This window comes from Tachysurus vachellii, chromosome 11, assembly GCF_030014155.1.
Source record: "Tachysurus vachellii isolate PV-2020 chromosome 11, HZAU_Pvac_v1, whole genome shotgun sequence".
NCBI lineage: Eukaryota > Metazoa > Chordata > Actinopteri > Siluriformes > Bagridae > Tachysurus > Tachysurus vachellii.
Genome location: NC_083470.1, coordinates 26,436,418 through 26,457,935, shown reverse-complemented (window position 1 = coordinate 26,457,935; position 21,518 = coordinate 26,436,418). Strand labels below are relative to the sequence as shown.

General features: G+C 38.8%; 1 protein-coding gene across 1 annotated transcript in view; it reads left to right on the top strand.

Moving 5' to 3' along the window:
- The window catches only part of LOC132854231 (alpha-2-macroglobulin-like protein 1), a 29,825-nt gene extending 17,966 nt beyond the window's left edge, over positions 1-11,859 (top strand). The window contains exons 20-37 of the mRNA XM_060882523.1: positions 224-359; positions 432-657; positions 901-1,027; positions 1,234-1,355; positions 1,679-1,730; positions 1,990-2,073; positions 2,720-2,896; positions 3,006-3,087; positions 3,722-3,878; positions 3,993-4,067; positions 4,180-4,342; positions 6,233-6,423; positions 8,471-8,686; positions 8,797-8,915; positions 10,084-10,192; positions 10,385-10,450; positions 11,218-11,323; positions 11,422-11,859. Coding sequence (XP_060738506.1) covers positions 224-359; positions 432-657; positions 901-1,027; positions 1,234-1,355; positions 1,679-1,730; positions 1,990-2,073; positions 2,720-2,896; positions 3,006-3,087; positions 3,722-3,878; positions 3,993-4,067; positions 4,180-4,342; positions 6,233-6,423; positions 8,471-8,686; positions 8,797-8,915; positions 10,084-10,192; positions 10,385-10,450; positions 11,218-11,323; positions 11,422-11,468 — 2,255 coding nt within the window. The 3' untranslated portion in view covers positions 11,469-11,859. The remainder of the gene's footprint in view (positions 1-223; positions 360-431; positions 658-900; positions 1,028-1,233; positions 1,356-1,678; positions 1,731-1,989; positions 2,074-2,719; positions 2,897-3,005; positions 3,088-3,721; positions 3,879-3,992; positions 4,068-4,179; positions 4,343-6,232; positions 6,424-8,470; positions 8,687-8,796; positions 8,916-10,083; positions 10,193-10,384; positions 10,451-11,217; positions 11,324-11,421) is intronic.
- The last annotated feature ends 9,659 nt before the right edge of the window (positions 11,860-21,518 follow it).

Sequence of the window (21,518 nt, the reverse complement as noted above, 5' to 3'; positions counted from 1 at the left end):
CTACCATGCATGTCTTTGGACCGGGGGAGGAAACCGGAGTACCCGGAGGAAACCCCCGAGGCACGGAGAGAACATGCAAACTCCACACACACAAGGCGAAGGTGGGAATCGAACCCCCAACCCTGGAGGTGTGATAGAATATCTCATAGAACAGCTGAATAACAACAACATTGTCAGCATTCAAATATTTATAATCTGACTGCATATCAATATTTAACCCCAGATGCAGAAGCCAAGGAAGCACCAGACGTCCTCAACAAAGGAACGACTTCAGATGACTCAAGTTCAGACCAACCGGTCGTTACGATCGGGAAAAAATATTTCCCAGAGACGTGGATTTGGGATCTCGTTCCAGTCAGGTGTGCATGTGGTTTCATTCTTTTCAGCTTTTATAACTCTGTGTTACTGAGTCAATGTTATTTCCTCTGCAGTCAGTCTGGAGTGACAGCCATTAATAAAACGGTCCCAGACTCCATCACTACATGGCAGGCTGATGCATTTTGTACATCACCTGTGGGGTTTGGAGTCGCCCCGAAAACTGAGCTTATTGCCTTCCAGCCTTTCTTTGTGAGCCTCACCATGCCCAGCTCTGTCATCCGAGGAGAAGTGTTCACACTCAAAGCCACCGTCTTCAACTACCTCAAAAGCTGTATGATGGTGAGCTGAAATGTTTGGTCTTATTACATTTTGTCAAGCTAAATATTAATTGACTCACATATAGAATGTTAATACTGCATCACAGCATGAAGAGAACATGACATGACATGTTAGCAACAGATTGGACATTTTTAACCCCAGCTGTCCTGCATACTCTATTGTTCCTGAAGACCAGAAGTTACACCATCACCGTTTGGTTTAACATTCATAAAGCTGATGGAATGAGATCTCTGTGTTTTAAAGGTGAAGGTGACTTTAGCCAGGTCGAAGCAGTTTAAAGCACAACAGTGTAAAAACTGCAGTTATACAAAATGTCTGTGTGCTGATGAGAGCCGGACCTTCTCCTGGACCATCACACCACATGTTCTGGGTACGACAAACTCTTTAACACTTAAAGCTCACTGAAAATGCTCAAACAGGAACTTGATCTTTCTCACATTACTAAAGTAGGAATATAACGTGTGTGTGTGTGTGTGTGTGTGTGTGTGTACATGTGTGTGTGTTTGTGTGTGTGTACATGTGTGTGTGTGTGTGTGTGTGTGCGTGCATGTGTGTGTGTGTGTGTGTGTGTTACAGGTGAGATAAGATTCAATGTGACAGCGGAGGCCGTGCAGTCGACGAAACTGTGTGGGAAGAAAGCAGTTATTGTCCCAGAGAAAGGACACATCGATACTGTCATTAACACACTGCTAGTGCTGGTGACTGCATTATTACTTATAATAATAATTTGGATGAATTTTGTAACCATGGATCATATGAAGGTGTCTTTAAATTCCAGCTGACATTATTTACAGATTTCATTATTTTGTACAATGTTGAACAAACAAGACCAGTGAAACAGACACAAATAATGGTTCGGATTTTCACAACTGTAAAAAATGGTCTAGATGCTATTAAAAACATGTAGTGATAGTAAAAGTTGGAACAATAATTAAAACCCTGCTATGAATATGAGGAACATATCCGGTGTAAATAAATGACGTGACAAATTAAGTTAAAGATGCTGTCATTTTAATTTCAGACTGAAGGAACCAAACAGTATAAAAGCTACAATGAACTTCTCTGTCCATCAGGTCAGACACACACTTTATTCTTAACCCCTTTCTTTCACCACAGAACTTGTTTATTACAGTGAAGAATGTAACTTAAAACATTTTAATTACCAATCAGGTCTTTTGGGTTTGGTCTGGAACAGGTTTCATGGCGTTTGTCAGAGCTAAATCTAAACTTGTGTTAGTCCAAGTGATTTCACTGCATAAAAAACTGAATCATGCAGAATTATGGACCAGCAGTGTTTCTGTACAATGTTCCTTGTTTCTCTGTCTCTATTAGACGATGTTATAGAGAAGACGGTCTCAGTAACCCTGCCTGAGGAATTTGTGGAAGGTTCAGCGATAGCCTCGGTCTCTGTGCTCGGTGAGTTAAAGAACTGTCTCTGTTTCATCAGTTTACATTATTTTGGTAAATATACAGCATCAAAACAATTTATAAGTGAGGCAAATAATGTGAGAAGTTTAGATTATAGATTAAGAAGAATATAGATTATAGTTTCTACTGATAATTCATTCGTTCGTTCATTCATCTTCTACCGCTTATCCGAACTACCTCGGGTCACGGGGAGCCTGTGCCTATCTCAGGCGTCATCGGGCATCAAGGCAGGATACACCCTGGACGGAGTGCCAAACCATCGCAGGGCACACACACACACTATGGACAATTTTTCCAGAGATGCCAATCAACCTACCATGCATGTCTTTGGACCGGGGGAGGAAACCGGAGTACCCGGAGGAAACCCCCGAGGCACGGGGAGAACATGCAAACTCCACACACACAAGGTGGAGGTGGGAATCGAACCCCCAACCCTGGAGGTGTGAGGCGAACGTGATAACCGCTAAGCCACCGTGCCCTCCTCTACTGATAATTATTACTACTTCCTTTTTTTATTTTTTAGTTTTCCTAATGCAAAAATGACCTATACGGATTCATCCAGAGAGACTAAAGTCATAACCTTGCTATGTTTATCAAGCAATGATACATTTCATGCGACGTCGTCTCTCTACAGGAGACCCGATGGGCCGAGCTCTACAGAACCTGGCGAGTCTCCTGGCGATGCCGTACGGCTGTGGAGAGCAGAACATGCTGCGCTTCGCTCCCAACATCTTCATCCTGCAGTACCTGGAGAGCACCGACCAACTCACTCCTGAGATCCTGAGCACAGCTCAGACCTACCTCGTCAAAGGTGACAAAACCTCTCTGTAGATTTGAGGATTACAGAAAGTGAAATTTATTTATGAACAGATGTAAAACCCTCAACTGTTTTTGTCATGTTTGTCACTTTTCCTATACAGGATACCAGAGAGAGCTGAACTACATACACATTGATGGATCTTACAGCGCTTTCGGGATGAGCGATGCATCAGGAAACACATGGTGAGTTTTGAGTAAAACAGGCTAATCTAAAATATACAGATGAAATGATGAAACAGGCAATAATTAATTAATAATTAATTTTGTTGACAATTTTTGTTGACTTCATTTCAGCCACGAATGAAATTAAATTGAATTAATTATTAGTTATTATTTATTTTATAGTTATGTCAAACATAATACACTGCTATTTATTTTTTTCAAATAAAATAAACCTTGGGGGGCACGGTGGCTTAGTGGTTAGCACGTTCGCCTCACACCTCCTGGGTTGGGGGTTCGAGTCCCGCCTCCGCATTGTGTGTGTGGAGTTTGTATGTTCTCCCCGTCCCTCGGGGGTTTCCTCTGGGTACTCTGGTTTCCTCCCCCGGTCCAAAGACATGCATGATAGGTTGATTGGCATCTCTGGAAATTGTCTGTAGTGTGTGAGTGTGTGAGTGAATGAGAGTGTGTGGGTGCCCTGTGATGGGTTGACACTCCGTCCAGGGTGTATCCTGCCTTGATGCCCGATGACGCCTGAGATAGGCACAGGCTCCCCGTGACCCGAGGTAGTTCGGATAAGCGGTAGAAAATGAATGAAAACAAACCTTCAAAACAAAGACTTTTGTCTTGACTATAACTGTTGTGTTTGTGCTCTCAGGCTGACGGCGTTCGTGATGAAGTCTTTTGGAAATGCGAAGAGATACATCTTCATAGATCAGGTGTTTGTGGACCAGGCGAAGTCCTGGCTCGAGCAACATCAGCAGGAAAATGGATGCTTTGCCTCAGTGGGACAACTTATTCACACCGACATGGAGGTCAGGACACCAGAGTCAATTCAATTCAATTACACAGTGAGGTATCAATGTATTTTATTCTCTCTCTCTCTCTCTCTCTCTCTCTCTCTCTCTCTCTCTCTCTCTCTCTCTCAGGGAGGAGTGAATGATGAATTGACCCTCTCAGCGTACATCACGGCTGCGATGTTGGAACTCAACTATACAGTTACAGTGAGAAAAACATATACACAACACTCCAAAACATTGAATGTTACTCTGATATTACATTAGTGAAGAATCTTATTAATCTGTCACAATATATACATTTATTAATCTACATCAGGATCCTGTGGTGGACAACGGTCTTACATGTCTGAGGAACACGTACACTCACATGAACTCCAACTACGCCAAGGCTCTCCTCTTCTACACCTTCACCCTGGCTGGAGATCAGGGGATGAGGAACACACTCATCTCAGACCTGGATGCAGTGGCCATAGTCTCAGGTTTGATGATCATACATCAAGCCAGTATGTGATTTTAATTTAAATATGTTGGGGTTTAATTAGAGAGAACTTATGTTGACCAAGAAGCTGTAAAATTAATTAACAGCTATTTACATAAACAGAATAAAAACCTTTTCAGGGGCTAAAATGTAAAAAACACAGAGTTTTTATTTATTTTAGGTAAATTTATGCTGCTATTTGTTGGCAAAAAAGTTGGTATTTCAGTCTTTTTGGTGTTGGCTGGTGTCAGGAATGGCTGGGACTATTCCCTGCTGGGCCACTAGGGGACATTCTGGCAGGTTTCTGTTTATCTGTGCCATGTGTCTTTGTTTTTCTTTTGTGTATCACACGTTTGCCCCGACCTACACTTAATCCGTTTATTCCTCGGCACATCTGTCCCTCGTGTCTTCCCAGTTACATTCCCTATTTAATCGTGTGGTCTTGCATCTGGTTTTTGGTTAGTCCTTGTCTTCAGTTTGTTGTTTTTGTTTCTGCGTTTTGTATGAGTAATTCTGTCTCTTTATCTGTTTAGTTGTTTCCTTGTTCCTAGTGTTTCCAGATCTTCGTTATTTTTCCTAATAAACCCCTTTTTATATTATCCCCGCATTTGGGTCTTTTGATCCTGTAGGGGATGCCGCTACATGTCTTGCTACGCTACGTGCCCTGCGACATCGCTTTGCACCTGCTCCTGTAGGGGATGCCGCTACATGTCTTGCTACGTCCCCTGCCGCTACATGTCTTGCTACGCTACGTGCCCTGCGACATCGCTTTGCACCTGCTCCTGTAGGGGATGCCGCTACATGTCTTGCTACGTTCCCTGGCGCTACATGTCTTGCTACGCTACGTGCCCTGCGACATCGCTTTGCACCTGCTCCTGTAGGGGATGCCGCTACATGTCTTGCCCGCGGGGGATGTTGCACGCCTGAATATTTGGCCCTTTTCAGTTTGTTTTTTTTACCGTTGCTCCTGTGGTGGAGGTGGTGGACGATTTTTTCCCGCATCTCCTCCCTTTATGGACGTGGGTCTGACTGCGGCTTGGCGGTGGTTGTCACTTGGCCCCCGCTGGCTATGTCGCCATGTTCCTTGCTCCCCACACCTGCCTCACGATGTTCCTTGCTGTTCCTATCTGTTTTTGTTTTGTGTCTCACACGTGTTTGCCCATCCCTATCAGTAATCCATTCCCGCTTCTGCACACCTGTCATTGCTTCCCAGTTACCTACCCTATTTAATCCTGTGGTCTTGCGCCTGGTTTTTGCTGAATCCTTGTCTTCAGTTTGTTGTTATTTTTGTGTCCGTGTTTTGTCTTAGTAATTTTGTCTCTGTTACTGTTTAGTTGTTTCCGTGTTCCTAGTGTTTGTAGCCCTTGTTATTTTCCCCAATAAACCCCCTTCTATATTGTCCCTGCATTTGGGTCTAATTCCTCCCAGTGAAGACACCCGATTTTTCTGAAAGATGGAGTCTGTTTTACAGTAGATATAATCGCTGTTTGATGGCCAGTTGTTGTTGTCTTTTGGAAAATGTCAGTGTTGCAGTGTTTGTGGTAAAGAATGTTGTAGTGTGTCTAGTGATTCTTCATGGGAGATGATGCCAAGGAACGTTGGTATTGGAGAATTTTGGTGTTTGAATTGTGAATGTTAGTTTTAGATGAGTCATTTTTGTGTGCTGAATAAAAAGTGTCTGTTTTGGTGTTTAACTAAAACTGTTTATAGTTTGTTGGTTGTGGATTTCCTGTTTGTTGGAGTTCAGTATGCTTGATGCTTATGAAATGTTTGGAATGTATGATGCACAGTATACATGTGTAACATGTATGTATCATGTATGTGAGGTTTTTGGTGCCGATTGGAGAAATGTAAGTCATTGACTTAAATATGTGTCTAATATCTCCCTCAGGTGGCGGACGTCACTGGAGCAGGACTGATGGGTCAGTGACGGACTCTTTAGAGGTGGAGATGACCTCGTATGTGCTTCTGGCTCTGATGTCTGGACCTGAGCTGCCCGGGTTTGATCTGGATTACAGCGCCAGTATCGTCCAATGGCTTTCTCAGCAGCAGAACGCCTTCGGAGGCTTTGTGTCTACACAGGTACAAATCTTAAATATATTAACCCCACACATTGAGAGAGTGCTCAACTTTCCAAACTTTAACATCTAAAAAGAAGATATATCTTTTACACCAAACAGGCTACATGCTAAAAGCACTGATAAATGTATAAAGCATTTTATTATTTTACAATGTTTTTAAACATATAAAGGAATAAATTTAGGGTTAGGGTAATTTAAAGGCCCGGGATAGGACACATGACAAAGTGTTCACACGCCAGCAAGTCCATATAAGGGCATCTACATCACACTACTCCAGCTTCTATTTGTCAGGGTCCCATTCTCAGGTTACATACGTAACCTTGTGTAGTTCCCTTTCTCAAAGCTGCATCTGATGCTATGGGAACATCAATACCTACACCTCCACACACTGGTCAATGACTGTGCCAGAGGCCACGAGAGAGCACGAGCGGATTGAGAACAGATCATCAATAGCGCTGCAGATTATTAAACCAGAGAGGACCAACCTGCCACAGCACAAATATATTCAAGGGAAACACCCCTGACTGAGGCACTGGATGAGGTGATACCCCTAGTGGAGTGAGCACTGATGCGGTGAGTCAAGGCAACACCACATGCCTCATAGGCCAGAGTAATGGCCTCCACTACCAAGTGGGCTAGGCACTGTTTGGAGACTGGATTACTCCTGTTCTGGCTCCCAAAACAGACAAACAGGTAGGAGGAGTTATGCCATGAGCTCAAGCAGTGGACATAAGTCCTCAAGGCCCCTACTGGGCAAAGCAAATGCAGCCTCTTCTGCTCTGCCGACTCATGGGGTGGAGGACAGTAGGCGAGTAGGATGACTGGACAACCCACCATCCTGGGCACCTTGGGGACATATCATGCCCTGGGGTGCAGAATAGCCTTGGACATGCCAGGGGAAAATCCTAGGCAGGCAGGAGTTATTTTGAGGGAGGCCAAGGCTAAGAGCAGAGCCATCTTCAGGGTTGGAAACTTCCAGCAGCCCCTCTAGGCCTCCACCCTCCAGGTAGAAAAACTTCCACTTCAGAGCATACAGCTTCCTAGTGGAGGGAGCTCTAGCATTCAATAGAGTCTCCTACACTTCAGATGCCTCTAGGAAATGGTCCCCCTCAGAGGGCCAGACCCAGAGCTTCCGCATCTTAGGATTGCCTTCTGCGCCTGAAAAAGGAGATCCTTACTGACAGGATCCTCCCACGGAGTGCCGTCTAGAAGGGAGACTAGGAACTAGGTAAGTTTAGAGGGCCAACGAGAAACAACTAGGAGAAGGTTGAATCAGTCGTGGCCAACTCTGGCTAAAACTTGCTTTGCCCGTGGTAAAGGCGTACAGATGGAGCCTTGGCCACATCTGTACCAGGGCATCTCAGTGAAAGAAACCTGGTCTCTGCCCAGAGCAGAATCTGCTGCACCCAACCTGAATGCAGACCGCCCTGATGATTGATGTAAGTAACCATAGCAGTGCTGTCTGTGTGCACTTACACATGGCAGCCCCTGAAGTGTAGAAGAAAGTGTTTCTTGGTAGGGCGACTGTCCAAGGTCGCTCCCCAGCCTGAACACTCAGTTCTTACGCTCAATACACATTCAAAACGGAACCTCATTTAAACTACAAAAAGGGAAAACAGTATAAAATGCTTGAACATGATTCAACATGATTCTTGAACATGGTTCTTACTGACTCCGATGAACCCAAAGTACTTCATGTATTTTGTCACTGCTACGTTCCCTCAAAAGGGAACTAATTTATTTGTGTAATTAATAGCAATTTACTAATCTACTATAATATATTTAAAATACTTTTAGAACACCTTTTTTTTTATTAATTCTGCAGATTATGTTTGAAGTTATATGAAGTCATATTTTAAAAAAGGTTTGAAATTTAGAGAGAAATGTTTAGGACATGCTTTGTCTGTCCTGTCAGCCATGTTGAATGATATGTGTTTATAGGTAGATCTTTTATTTCTTAAAGTTACTCTCAAAGTAATGGTACAAGTCTGGACACTGTACATTAAGGAATTAAGTTTGTTCTTTTTATACATTTTTCCATCATCTAGGACACTGTCGTGGCTCTTCAGGCTCTGACCAAGTACAGCTACGCCACCTACAGTTCAGAAGGATCTGTAACTGTTACTATAACATCACCATCACGGCTGATTAACACGTTCACCATCAATCAGAGTAACAGACTGTTGTATCAGGAGCATGAGCTGCAGGAGGTTCCTGGACATTATAACGTTAAAGCAGAAGGGAAAGGCTGTGTGTACGTGCAGGTCTGTAGATCATCATGTTACTCACTCACATCAGCTCCGTTATTAATTAAGCAGGTTCTCAGCAGGTCAGTTTGGGAGGATGAGTTGTGCTAATATATTTTTTCTTCTAGTTTAATTTGCACTACAACATTCCTTCTCCTTCTGACGACTCGTCATTCACCATCTCAGCCTCAGCACCTGGAAACTGCAGGGTCCCAAATCCATCTCTGGACGTGATCATTACTGTCACGTAGGTTCTACTGCAACTCCATAATATACAAGAATGAATTGAAAATAATCTTGCATATTTTAAGGACAAAATAAGGAAGAGGAATTTTTTTTTGTTATTATTCTTTGCATAATTCATGTGTGACACAACTTGGAAACAGATTTAGTAAAAAAATGTCCCATTGTCAGATATCAATTGTATGGACAGTTTTAAACAGTAAAACAGAACATCATTTTACATATAAGAAAGTATTTATGAGAAGGTTATAACTGAAATATTCTAATATCATTGGAACATTGGGGCAGTGGTGGCTCAACTGGTTAAGGCTCTGGGTTGTTGATCGGAGGATCAGCCAAGCTGCCACTGTTGGGCCCTTGAGCAAGGCCCTCAACCCTCCCTGCTCCAGGAGGGCTGTATCATACATATCGTCGCTGTCGGGCGGAAACCTCGTATGTCCAAATTTGGTCAATTTCATATTTTTTCACATATCGATGCTATTGGTCAGTCCCCACGTGGGTCTGTTATTTTTACAAGTTATTAACCAATCTAAAGTCTTGAAAATAGCTTGAGCGCAAATCTCATAACTCCATTGGACACTTCAACTGTCCACCTCTTCCTCACTCCGTGGGAGAGCTTCACGGCATATTTCTCCTCAAGAAGAGTCGCAACGAATCAACATGTCTTCTGAGGTAAATGTCTTCAAAACACTGGGCTCAAAGAAAAAAAATCTTGACCCCCGCTAGTTCTGGTGCTCGTATGAGGACAGGAATTTAGCGCAAGACAATCCACTGCAACGCGGACTAAACCCTGTGTACTGCAGATAAGGTACGGCGTTTTTTTAACTTCCTGAAAAATATCGGTTTTGGAGATACGAGGATTCCGCCTGACAGCGACGATATCATACATAGCTGCCCCTGCACTCTGACCCCAACCTCCTCAGATGGGGTATGTGAAGAAAAGAATTCTACTGTGCTGTAATGTATATGTGGCAATAATAAAGGCTTCTATGCCCCGTTCTATTCTATTCTAATATAACACAGTGTGTAAGGATATAAAAATTTTTTTTACTTTAATAAAATTTCTAGAGGTTACTTTTAGAAAGCTGAGGTGATCGTATATAAAATATGTTCGTCAGGTACTTTAGAACAAATATAGAGAATGTGAGCGATTAATGATCGTTTAATTTTAGATATTATGGCGAACGTTTGGAGACCAACATGGTGGTCATCGATGTCAAGCCTCTTTCTGGATTCAGTGTGGACGCGACGTCGGTGCAGCTTGTGAACTGCAACACAAATGTAACGTAGTTATTTAACTGGAAGTGTGAAGCATGAACACAGATATACATATTTATAATTAATAATAACAATTATTCTTAACAGAGTTTATAACTCATAAGTTATAAACACAGTGAAACTGTTCCAAACTTCTGAAAATTGACCACTTATTGTAAAAAATATCTACTTTTATTATGATTATCTTTATTTTAGTCAACTGACGGAGCTGTGAAACGTGTGGATCAAATTAAGGGCAACACAATCATCTATGTGAATGGAGTAAGAACACACACACACACACACATACACACACAGACACACACACACACACATACTGTACACAGACACACACACATATACACACACACACATATACACACATACACACATACATACACATACAGTACACACACACATATATATATACACAGACACACACACACACACATACACACACAGACACACACACACACACATACACATACACAAACACACACACATACACACCCACACACATACATATACATATACACACGCACACATACACACACAGACACAGACACACACAGACACACACATACACACACACACTCACACACACAGACACACACACATACATATACACACACACATACACACACAGACATATACACATACACACACACAAACACACACAGACATATACACATACACACACACAAACACACACACACATACACACCCACACACCCACATACACACACACACACACACACACACACACACACAGACAGACAGACACACACATACACACACACAGACAGACACACACACACACACACACACACACACACACACACACACACACACACACACAGGTGTTTTCACTTGTTAAAGTATGACAAATCCTATTTTTTTCAATATTAATGTAGTATCCACGGTACATGTCGCCTTTCTTATACTATACCAAGAGCGTTATTGCAATAAAACCTAAACAGACCGCGTGGGGTCACATGTACACGGTGAACAGAAATAATTTTATCAGATACACTATTTGTCTGTTTTAGCTGATAAATGGTGAGGAGAAGGTGTACACGATGGCGCTCGTGCAGGAACTTCCAGTACAGAAGCTGCAACCAGCGGTTGTGGAGGTTTATGACTACTATGAGACCGGTATGCATCAATCTGTACTTCACAGCACACAAGTCACTGTATCTGTGTCTCATATAAGAACCAAAGCCTGATTTCAGTGTTTTTCTCTTCTTCTAAAGGTGAGAGAGCTTCAGCTGACTACATCTCTCCATGTCAAGTTCAGTGAGAGTCTGTACCTGATCTCCATTAAAGCCAAACAAGAGCTTTTCCCCCATTTGGGTTATTTTTATGAGAATTCTTTGAGTAGCTTACAGTTATCAACATATCAAACCTTTCCATATCACAAAAGTTCAGTAAAGTTTTAAGAGTGTTTCATTTTAATTAATTTTTATAATATATAATGTGTTTATATTGTGTAATGTCACCCCAAAATACATTGAGTCTGTAATTTTGATTTTCTCCAAAAGGTGATAGTTTCTTCCTCACTGTAAAGTCAAATTTTATTCTCATCTCTCTGTTTTTTATATTATATCTAAATCTGCTAAACAATTTAAATAATTAAAATGGTATAATCCACATGCTATGAGCTAACAAAGAAAAAGAAAATTATAATTAAATGTGCCAATAAATGTTTCATCTGCACTGATCATTAGTGTTACGTGTGTCGTTTTCTCATCGTGTGGCAGCATCCAGATATCTCAGATTCACCAAAACACTCTCACTCACTCTCACTCATTTTCTACCACTTATCCGAACTACCTCGGGTCACGGGGAGCCTGTGCCTATCTCAGGCGTCATCGGGCATCAAGGCAGGATACACTCTGGACGGAGTGCCAACCCATCGCAGGACACACACACACACACACACTCTCATTCACTCACACAATCACACACTACGGACAATTTTCCAGAGATGCCAATCAACCTACCATGCATGTCTTTGGACCGGGGGAGGAAACCGGAGTACCCGGAGGAAACCCCCGAAGCACGGGGAGAACATGCAAACTCCACACACACAAAGTGGAGGTGGGAATCGAATCCCCAACCCTGGAGGTGTGAGGCGAACGTACTAACCACTAAGACACCGTGACCCCCTCCAAAACACTCTATGCTTTTTTATTTAAAAAAAGATACTACTAAACATATATGTTATGAGCCAGACCGAGACACTGAGACAGCTGTTGCTTTCACTCCAAATACCAATTAACCGTCACCTTTTGACCAAATCAGGAGTTGCAGAACAGAAAAGTTAGATCATGTACTGTGGCATGAGACCATTTGATTACAGATCCTCTTTCTAGGTCAACCATATTATCTTAAAATCAGTACAAACTTTTTTTGGGATTCAAAGCACTGTGTATTTTATGTTATGATGTGGTCATGTCTTCTGGTTCTAGTAAGGACCATCTACATTTTAATTCTTGGTTTCTCTACTGATGGCATTTTGTCTGAGATACAGGAATGTCCCAATCATTTGTGTCCACTTCAGACTCCTCCAGAAACGCTCTACATTTACGGCAGATTGCTCTTATAAAGTTCACTAGGACACAGACTTCCATCAGAGTGGAGGTTTCAGAGTGGAGAAAGAAATGTCATTATCTATCTTGGATAATGACACAAGCTACCAACCAAAAAGGGTCACACAGAAATATAACAGCGAATTTAGTAACAGAGACAATACATTCAAATTGCCTGAAGATTAAAAGGCATCATGAGTAGCTAATAAACAAAGTTTTGTCATATTGTCATATAGTTTCACCATCCACTTTATTAGGAACACGTATAGAACCCGGGAGTTTCTGCAGCAATCCAGTTAGCAAATCATCAGCATAGCATCACAGTGCGTAAAATTATACAAAAGCACAACTAGAGCTTCAATTAATGTTGACAACGAAGATGAGAATAAAGAGAAAATGTGAGTCAGTAACTTTAAATGAGGATGTTGGTATCAGATATTTCAGAAACTGGATCACAAACATTATCTGAACTACACACACATTTACAAACTAGCAGAGGTGTGTAGAGTAGCCAAAAATTGTACTCAAGTAAAAGTACCGTTACTTCAGAATAATATGACCAGAGGTGGGAGTAAGTCACACATGTGCAAGTCACAAGTAAGTCTCAAGTCTTAACCTTCAAGTCTCAAGCAAGTCTGAGTCATTTTTTGTGAGAGTCAAGTCAAGTCAAGTCAAGTCACTGCTTTATGTCAAGCAAGTCACTGGCAAGTCATACAGATGTTTGATGATTTAACTAAATGTATATATTAAACAAAGTTAAATCTACAGTATTTATGGACTATGAGAGTTTTATTTGCAACAACAATGATTATATGCATTTATTTTTAAAAGGTGTCCACATACAGGTGAGTTGTAAATACAATAAAAATCTAAAAATGAATAAAAATCAAAACTACAAAGAATAAGATGTAAATATAACTGAAATAAATTTCAATATGCCTCAAACATGGCAGAAGACCATGGAAAAGTAAATATAAAAAAGTGCAATGGTTACTTTGCAACCAAATGGCATTTTTTTGAACAGGCATTCACCTTTAATGGGACATGAACACATCCTTACATTAGATCCTTCCTTTTAACAACAGAATAACAACAACAATCAAACTTACTAAAGTAAATGTAACGGAGTAAATGTAACTCGTTACTACCCACCTCTGCAAACTAGGTCACGTTTGACTTTTTATTGCTGCAAAAATGTAGAATAAAAAGACATTCAACATCAGTACATAACTGAATCCGGCTAATCGTTGTAATCCAGGCCACTGTTGCTTTGTTATATACCCCAAAATCTTTACACATAATGTACATTATCCATCACCTGATTACAGTCATACTTAACAATTTTTTTCTGTGTCTCTCTGTCTCTCTCTCTCTCTCTCTCTCTCTCTCTCTCTCTCTCTCTCTCTCTCTCTCTCTCTCTCTCTCTCTCGAGCTATATATGACACTCCCGAGCTCCCAGTTTTCCGAGTTCCTAGACTGATCGTCTCCTCTTTTCTTCTTCATATCATCTCAGGGAGATTGTATTGTATTGTATTGTGTTGTATTGTATTGTATTGTATTGTATTGTATTGTGTTGTATTGTATTGTGTTGTATTGTATTGTATTGTATTGTGTTGTATTGTATTGTGTTGTGTTGTATTGTATTGTATTGTATTGTATTGTATTGTATTGTGTTGTATTGTATTGTGTTGTGTTGTATTGTATTGTATTGTATGTCTTTATTGTCTTTATTGTCCACCAAGGTGGAAATTTTTCTTTGGCTCACCATCACTTAAAAATAAGAAAAACAAAAGGAACTGGAAAATAACACATAAAAACAAAGACCAATATCCGTTAGAATATCACATTATCACATTATCACAAGATTACACTTGTTTTATCAACGCTTGAGAAATTCAGAAATTTAATAGCATTTGATAGATATATAGTATTATAAATTTTTAATTAAAATAAAAATTATATATATATATATATATGGGGGGCACGGATGGTGGCTTAGTGGTTAGCACGTTCGCCTCACACCTCCAGGGTTGGGGGTTCGATTCCCGCCTCCACCTTGTGTGTGTGGAGTTTGCATGTTCTCCCCGTGCCTCAGGGGGTTTCCTCCGGGTACTCCGGTTTCCTCCCCCGGTCCAAAGACATGCATGGTAGGTTGATTGGCATCTCTGGAAAATTGTCCATAGTGTGTGATTGTGTGAGTGAATGAGTGTGTGTGTGTGTGTGTGTGCCCTGTGATGGGTTGGCACTCCGTCCAGGGTGTATCCTGCCTTGATGCCCGATGACGCCTGAGATAGGCACAGGCTCCCCGTGACCCGAGGTAGTTCGGATAAGCGGTAGAAGATGAGTGAGTGAGAGAGTGAGTGAGTGAGAGAGTGTTATATATATATATATATTTTCTTTCTTCTGTTTCTATACTTCTGTAAAGCTGCTTTGGGGCAATTTGAATTGTTAAAAACACTATACAAAATAAATTGAATTGAATTAAATACATCCTTTTCCATAGATCAGGCATTCACAAAAACTGGCAACCAGTTATTTCTAAAATAGATTTTCTGTTTACTTTTGAACAGCATGATGAATAATGTTCACTTATGGGTCGAGTTATACACCAAAACTCCACAGGCCTTTTGTTTGGCGCCTTGTTCGCATCACCTGATCATTACAACCCTTGTGTACAATATTTTACATGCAATCATAATACGTAGTATTTCTAGACCGGATACATTTTTTTTATTTCTCTTATGAAGTAAAGAAACAGCTAATGATATGCCTCAGGCCTAAGGGGTCAAATCCAGATGATGGTTTTGCAGAATAGAGTCACTTGTTCTAACACAAGGCGACTGTAGTGTTGTTCATATGTCACCGACTCAACTAATGACCGATTGATTAAAGATGGATAAGCTTGCAATAATGAACATTTTAATAAATGCACAAAAGGACAGGTTTGTAGTGTTTCCTTGCATAATTAAGTGTTTATTTAATTTCCTTGTTTATTTTAGTAATACCCAAATCAGTATGATTATGATTCATACTTGAATATTAAGCCTAGAACTCTGTGACATGTGATCGTGTTAATCTCAGGATATGATTATGACCTTGTTGTGTATAAAGAAGCACTAAGAAGGCACCCTGTTATCTTATTTAGTCTATTGTGGACACATGAATCCAGACCAAACCAGACTCAGTGGGTGCACAAACACTGATAAATAAATATTAGAGAAAAAAGTTAGAGTTAATAAATAGTGATTTTTACCTCAGTTCACCTTGTTCTCGAATCAGAATAGAAACCAAACGATTTATATAACACCAAAGGCGTTAGTCATAACAGCGGAGGAAGAGGAGCACGATGACCTTAAATCTGAGAAGAAGTTCATATCTTCATATCTACAGTGTTTTGTATTTGTGTTCTGTGAAGAAAGATTAACTAAAATATGAGATGAACTTTCATCAGAAGTGCAAACCCAAAGAAAGTTCAGATTAGGCCCTGATGAAGTATAAATGTGAATTTAAATACTAGTATTACTAATAATACTAATAATGATAACAATTACATACATAATTTCTAGAAAAGAATTAACAACATGGGGGGGGCACGGTGGCTTAGCGGTTAGCACGTTCGCCTCACACCTCCAGGGTTTGGGGTTCGATTCCCGCTTCCACCTTGTGTATGTGGAGTTTGCATGTTCTCCCCGTGCCTCGGGGGTTTCCTCCGGGTACTCCGGTTTCCTCCCCCGGTCCAAAGACATGCATGGTAGGTTGATTGGCATCTCTGGAAAATTGTCCGTAGTGTGTGATTGTGTGAGTGAATGAGAGTGTGTGTGTGTGCCCTGTGATGGGTTGGCACTCCGTCCAGGGTGTATCCTGCCTTGATGCCTGATGACACCTGAGATAGGCACAGGCTCCCCGTGACCCGAGGTAGTTCGGATAAGTGGTAGAAGATGAGTGTGAGTGAGTGAGTGAGTGAGTGAGTGAGTGAGTGAGTGAGTGAGTGAGAATTAACAATATTTTCTGACAATACAATTCAGTCTATAGAATGTTTCGATTGTACAGAAATAAAACTGTAATTATTCAATGGCTGTAAATCTTTTTAAAGAGAGAAACACATCTTATATCTTAGATTTCTTATAATGAGAAATATTCTATACATTTGATCATATTTAAGATATTTACACTTTAAAAGAAGTAATAAAAATAATTTTTGTAGTCTCTTTCCCTCTTTCTGTGATCTTGAGAACTGTTTGTCCTAAAAATAAAATGAGAAGGGAAAAGTGACGACCTTCATTCAGTCTGATCAGGACTTCATATCTTTATTGTTGTAATATATTTGTGTTTTGTTCCCTCACACATAAGATACAGCGTGACTCTAATCTCCATTAACTCTGATTAAGGAGATCTATTACAGGAAGTAACTCGTGAAACATTTCATTATATTTATAAAGTTTTGGCAGTTGTACATTCTACGTTGTTCATGTAGTTACCTTGATACTTTAACACGCGTTATCGTCGCTTAACCCACGTTTTCTTAAATCTGACATGCCAAATCCAACTTAAAGCTTCGGTGTCAAACTTTCTTATTTAGCTGAAGGAGGATAAAAAGTGAAAAAGAAAGAAAGAAAAACTTATTCATGAACTAATCACTTTTAATATTAAACATAAATAAAATATATAAATAAATATAAATAAATATATAGAAATGTAAGTGACAGAGCCGTAGTCTAATTTTCACCTGAAGTTAGTTTTTCAAGTGATTTCAAGACAAAGTCTTATAAACTTATAAACGAATAATTCTTGAGTTGAAATTTGTTCAAACATTACAGTGAATAATAATAATAATAATAATAATAATAATAATAATAATAATAATAATAATAATAATAAAATATCTGTGCACTATATTTAGACTGAATTACACTGAATGCACATTTATAACTGAAAGGTTGTGTTTGTGCCATAAATATACGATATTTGATATATAGCTCTTAGTAAAAGTCTTTCAGCTTGAATTGTAATTGAAAAAATATCAAATTTATCTGTGTTTTACATTCCTGTGTGAACCCATTGGTTCTTTTTATCGAATGTTTTGTTAAGTGAACATACAAAGCAAGGCCAGAAGAAGTGATATACAAGAGGCTGATGCTCACAAAACACATTAAGCACCACAAAGAAAACTTAAAGACATTTGGGTGGCGTGAAGGTTAATAAATACCACAAGTGCCCTAAGATCATCTTGCCTTGTATGATTGTGCTGGATTCTGATCCAGGATGGGGCCTTCAAGAGTCACACTCGCTTTGGTTTTGCTTTTCTCAAGCATCATAGTACAAGTGATCTCCAAAGACAAGTAAGACCCTTTAATATTTCTCAGATTTTCTCTTATTATTATGGAGAGATTTATAGTGCAACATTTTTTTGTTAATACTGTATGAATGAGATGCTCAGGATAAGCTGAATGAGGGATGAGGGACATCTCAGAAAAATAAAAAACATTTATTAAAGTGTCAATTTTCAGATTTGTTTGTTATCATTTGTAGAATTTTTAATCTTAATTAAAAAGTGTCCGTTGGCTCCTTGTGATTGGATTAAATTACATGCAATTTATGCAACTTGCTTTCATACGATGGAATTTGTCACTTGTGTGTTATTTGTACTGTATAAGAGCTGATATGAGACGTAACCTGCACGTCCTTCATGTAGCTTTTGATCCTAAAAACTGCTGTGATTTGTTCTACAGTTACCATTATGATGGTTTATGATGATGGCTTGTGATGTTTAATATCAAATGATTTTGCGTTTAAGTTTCAATTGTTTACAAATCAGCATAAAAAAAACATTAATAACTATAATGAAGTTAAATTATTAAATATTAGTCTCTGATGAATAAAAAAAATGATTAGGAAGAAACCTTGAGAGGAACCAAACTCAAAAAGGATCCCATCCTTAGTAGAAAGTGTGATTAAAAGATAATTTCCTTTTTATAACTAAACTATATGGTCAAAAAGTAAAAAGGAATAATTTATTTATTTATAAATTATAATTTATTTTACATGAAATCCATCTTGTTGAAGTTATCATCACTCCAAATCTGCTCCTTTGTTCAAAACTATTCACAAACAGTTTTTAACCTAGCAAATATTTTTAGAAGACTGAGACACCGATACAGTGTCGGAGTCCCAAACACTAATCAGAAATCTGATCCATAACTGATTGGCTTTCTAAGAGAAAGCTCTGCTTCCAGCTGTAGCCTTTACTTTATAGCCTGTAACGTTTGACTAGAGTGAATTGTGGATTATATAAAAAATTAAAATTGATAAAAGTTTGCTTAAGTACTGCAAAGGTATTTTATTATAAAGTGCTAAATTGGAGCTGACGTAGTGTGGATAAGATAAGAGTGCTGTGGCCATATCTTCTGGTTCTAGTTAAGACCAAACTGAATTAACTTGAGCTTTATTATCCAATCTAGAAGTAAAAAAGTATGAACTAGTTTTTCTGCACAATATAGTAACATTAACTGTATATTATGTTCATAGTACATACATATCTGTAAATTTCAGTTTATAGTAATAGCCATCAGTATATTATGATCATAGTACATACACATCTATATTACCATTTTATTTAATTTATTTAACTCATATAAAAACTGTATATCCTGCACTTACTGCTATTGCACTCTGGTTAGACCTAAACTGCATTTCGTTGCCTTGTACTCGTGTAATGACAATAAAGTTGAATCTAATCTAATCTAATCTAATCTAATTAAGGGCCATTTCTTTAACGCCATTTTCTAGCCTTAAGAGAATAGTATTACCTGAATGTTGCACTAAGTCTAGCAACACCAGCAAGGAGACACAAACCTGATCAGAGGCCAGCAGTAGGCCATTTACCTCTTTAACCAGTGCTCTTTCTGTGCTATGATGAAGCCCAAATCCTGACTGATACATTAAATGAATGTTATTCCTTTTTAGATATGAACATAAGTGCTGCGCTATAACCAAGTTATAACATAACAAGTGTAAAGGTTTGATATAACCAGTGCTAAGGGAATAATTGATTACTTATTTTGAAATGTTTAGTTGCTTCTGTACCACTAAATAGAGTAATAATGTAATGTCAGTTATTATATTATCGGTTTTAAATTTATAGTCTGAATTTTTTTTCAGTTTTGCAATTGAAGTATTTCACACAGCCGTCGCTGCTAAACAACGATTATGTGCATGTTTCTGTGTTAATATTATTTAGTAATTAATTTTGACACAATTTTCAATCAAATTTTAGAGTAGTCTGTTTTATGGTGTGTGTGTGTGTGTGTGTGTGTGTGTGTGTGTGTGTGTTATACCTGAGTGGTAGTTTTTCCTTTCTAATTATTCAATTTCCTGATCAAATTCTGTAACTTTGGGAGACTATTGATGATCTGCAGTAGCTGATGTGTATGTACAGTTTCCACAGTAACATGACAAGGTACATATTTTAAATTCAAGATGCGACCTTCAGACTGCATTGACTGTAATGTATACTGACTATATTTTTCATATTTATTCCAAATGTTAGATAAAGAGTTTGTCCACCGTTATGAATGGAGTCTTTTGGATTATCATAATGAGTTATGCATGTTTTCAGGAATGCTTTTAACAGTGCTTAAAGTAACAACTACATATGAGATAAAATATCAAAACTCCTACAAAGGAAATCATTATATGTCCAAACACCAAACACCTCCTTTTCCGCCAGTTAGACGATGTATATAACTGTATTGGGGAGGACCATCTTAAATTAATGCTATATACTTATTTTGTTGAATCCGCATTTCTGTTAAACAATAATTAAATAGACACCAATAAAAACATTAATAGTCCATTAATTCCTTATCAGTAATAATTCTATTAACAATAAGTGTATTAGATGTAAGACATCTAAAGTTTAACAGTCCTAGCTTCAGATCTGATCTCAAAACTGATCAAAAGTGATCTCAAAACTGTTCCAGTTGTCTATAAAGTTCACATTGTTTATGGAGCACTGCCCTGAAAATAGAGTCAAAAACATGGGTACAGTACGTGGGTTCTTTTGACAGTGTCTATGTGAATAAATCCCATCACCTCTCATGTGTCTTCATACTAGTACCTAATAGAGTGCTATTCATTATATTTTGTAATCCTAAGCTAAAAAGCATTACTAAGGATAATGAATTAGACTGGGTGAGAGTTTTCTGATTATTGCAATAATACACAAATAATATTCTATAACATAATAAAATATTTATATAACACTAAAGGTGTCATTACATATTTACACATTTCAAAATAGGCAAAATTCTGCAGCCGACGTGATGAAACATACTTTGTTAAATGAAAATATTTTTCTATTTATTCCACTATTATGCAGATGTCCTGAAAATTATTAATTGATAAAGCTACCTGCTGTATATCTCTTTACAGGAATCCACCTGATTCTGATAAAGAAAAAGACAAGAAAGACAATTCATCTGATTCTGATAAAAAGAAAGACAAACATCCATCTGATTCTGATAAAAAGAAAGACAAACATCCATCTGAATCTGATAAAAAGAAAGACAAGCATCCATCTGAATCTGATGAAAAGAAAGACAAGCATCCATCTGAATCTGATGAAAAGAAAGACAAACATCCATCAGATTCTGATAAAAAGAAAGATAAACATCCGTCAGATTCTGATAAAAAGAAAGACAAACATCCATCTGAATCGGATAAACAAAAAGACAAACATCCATCAGATTCTGATAAAAAGA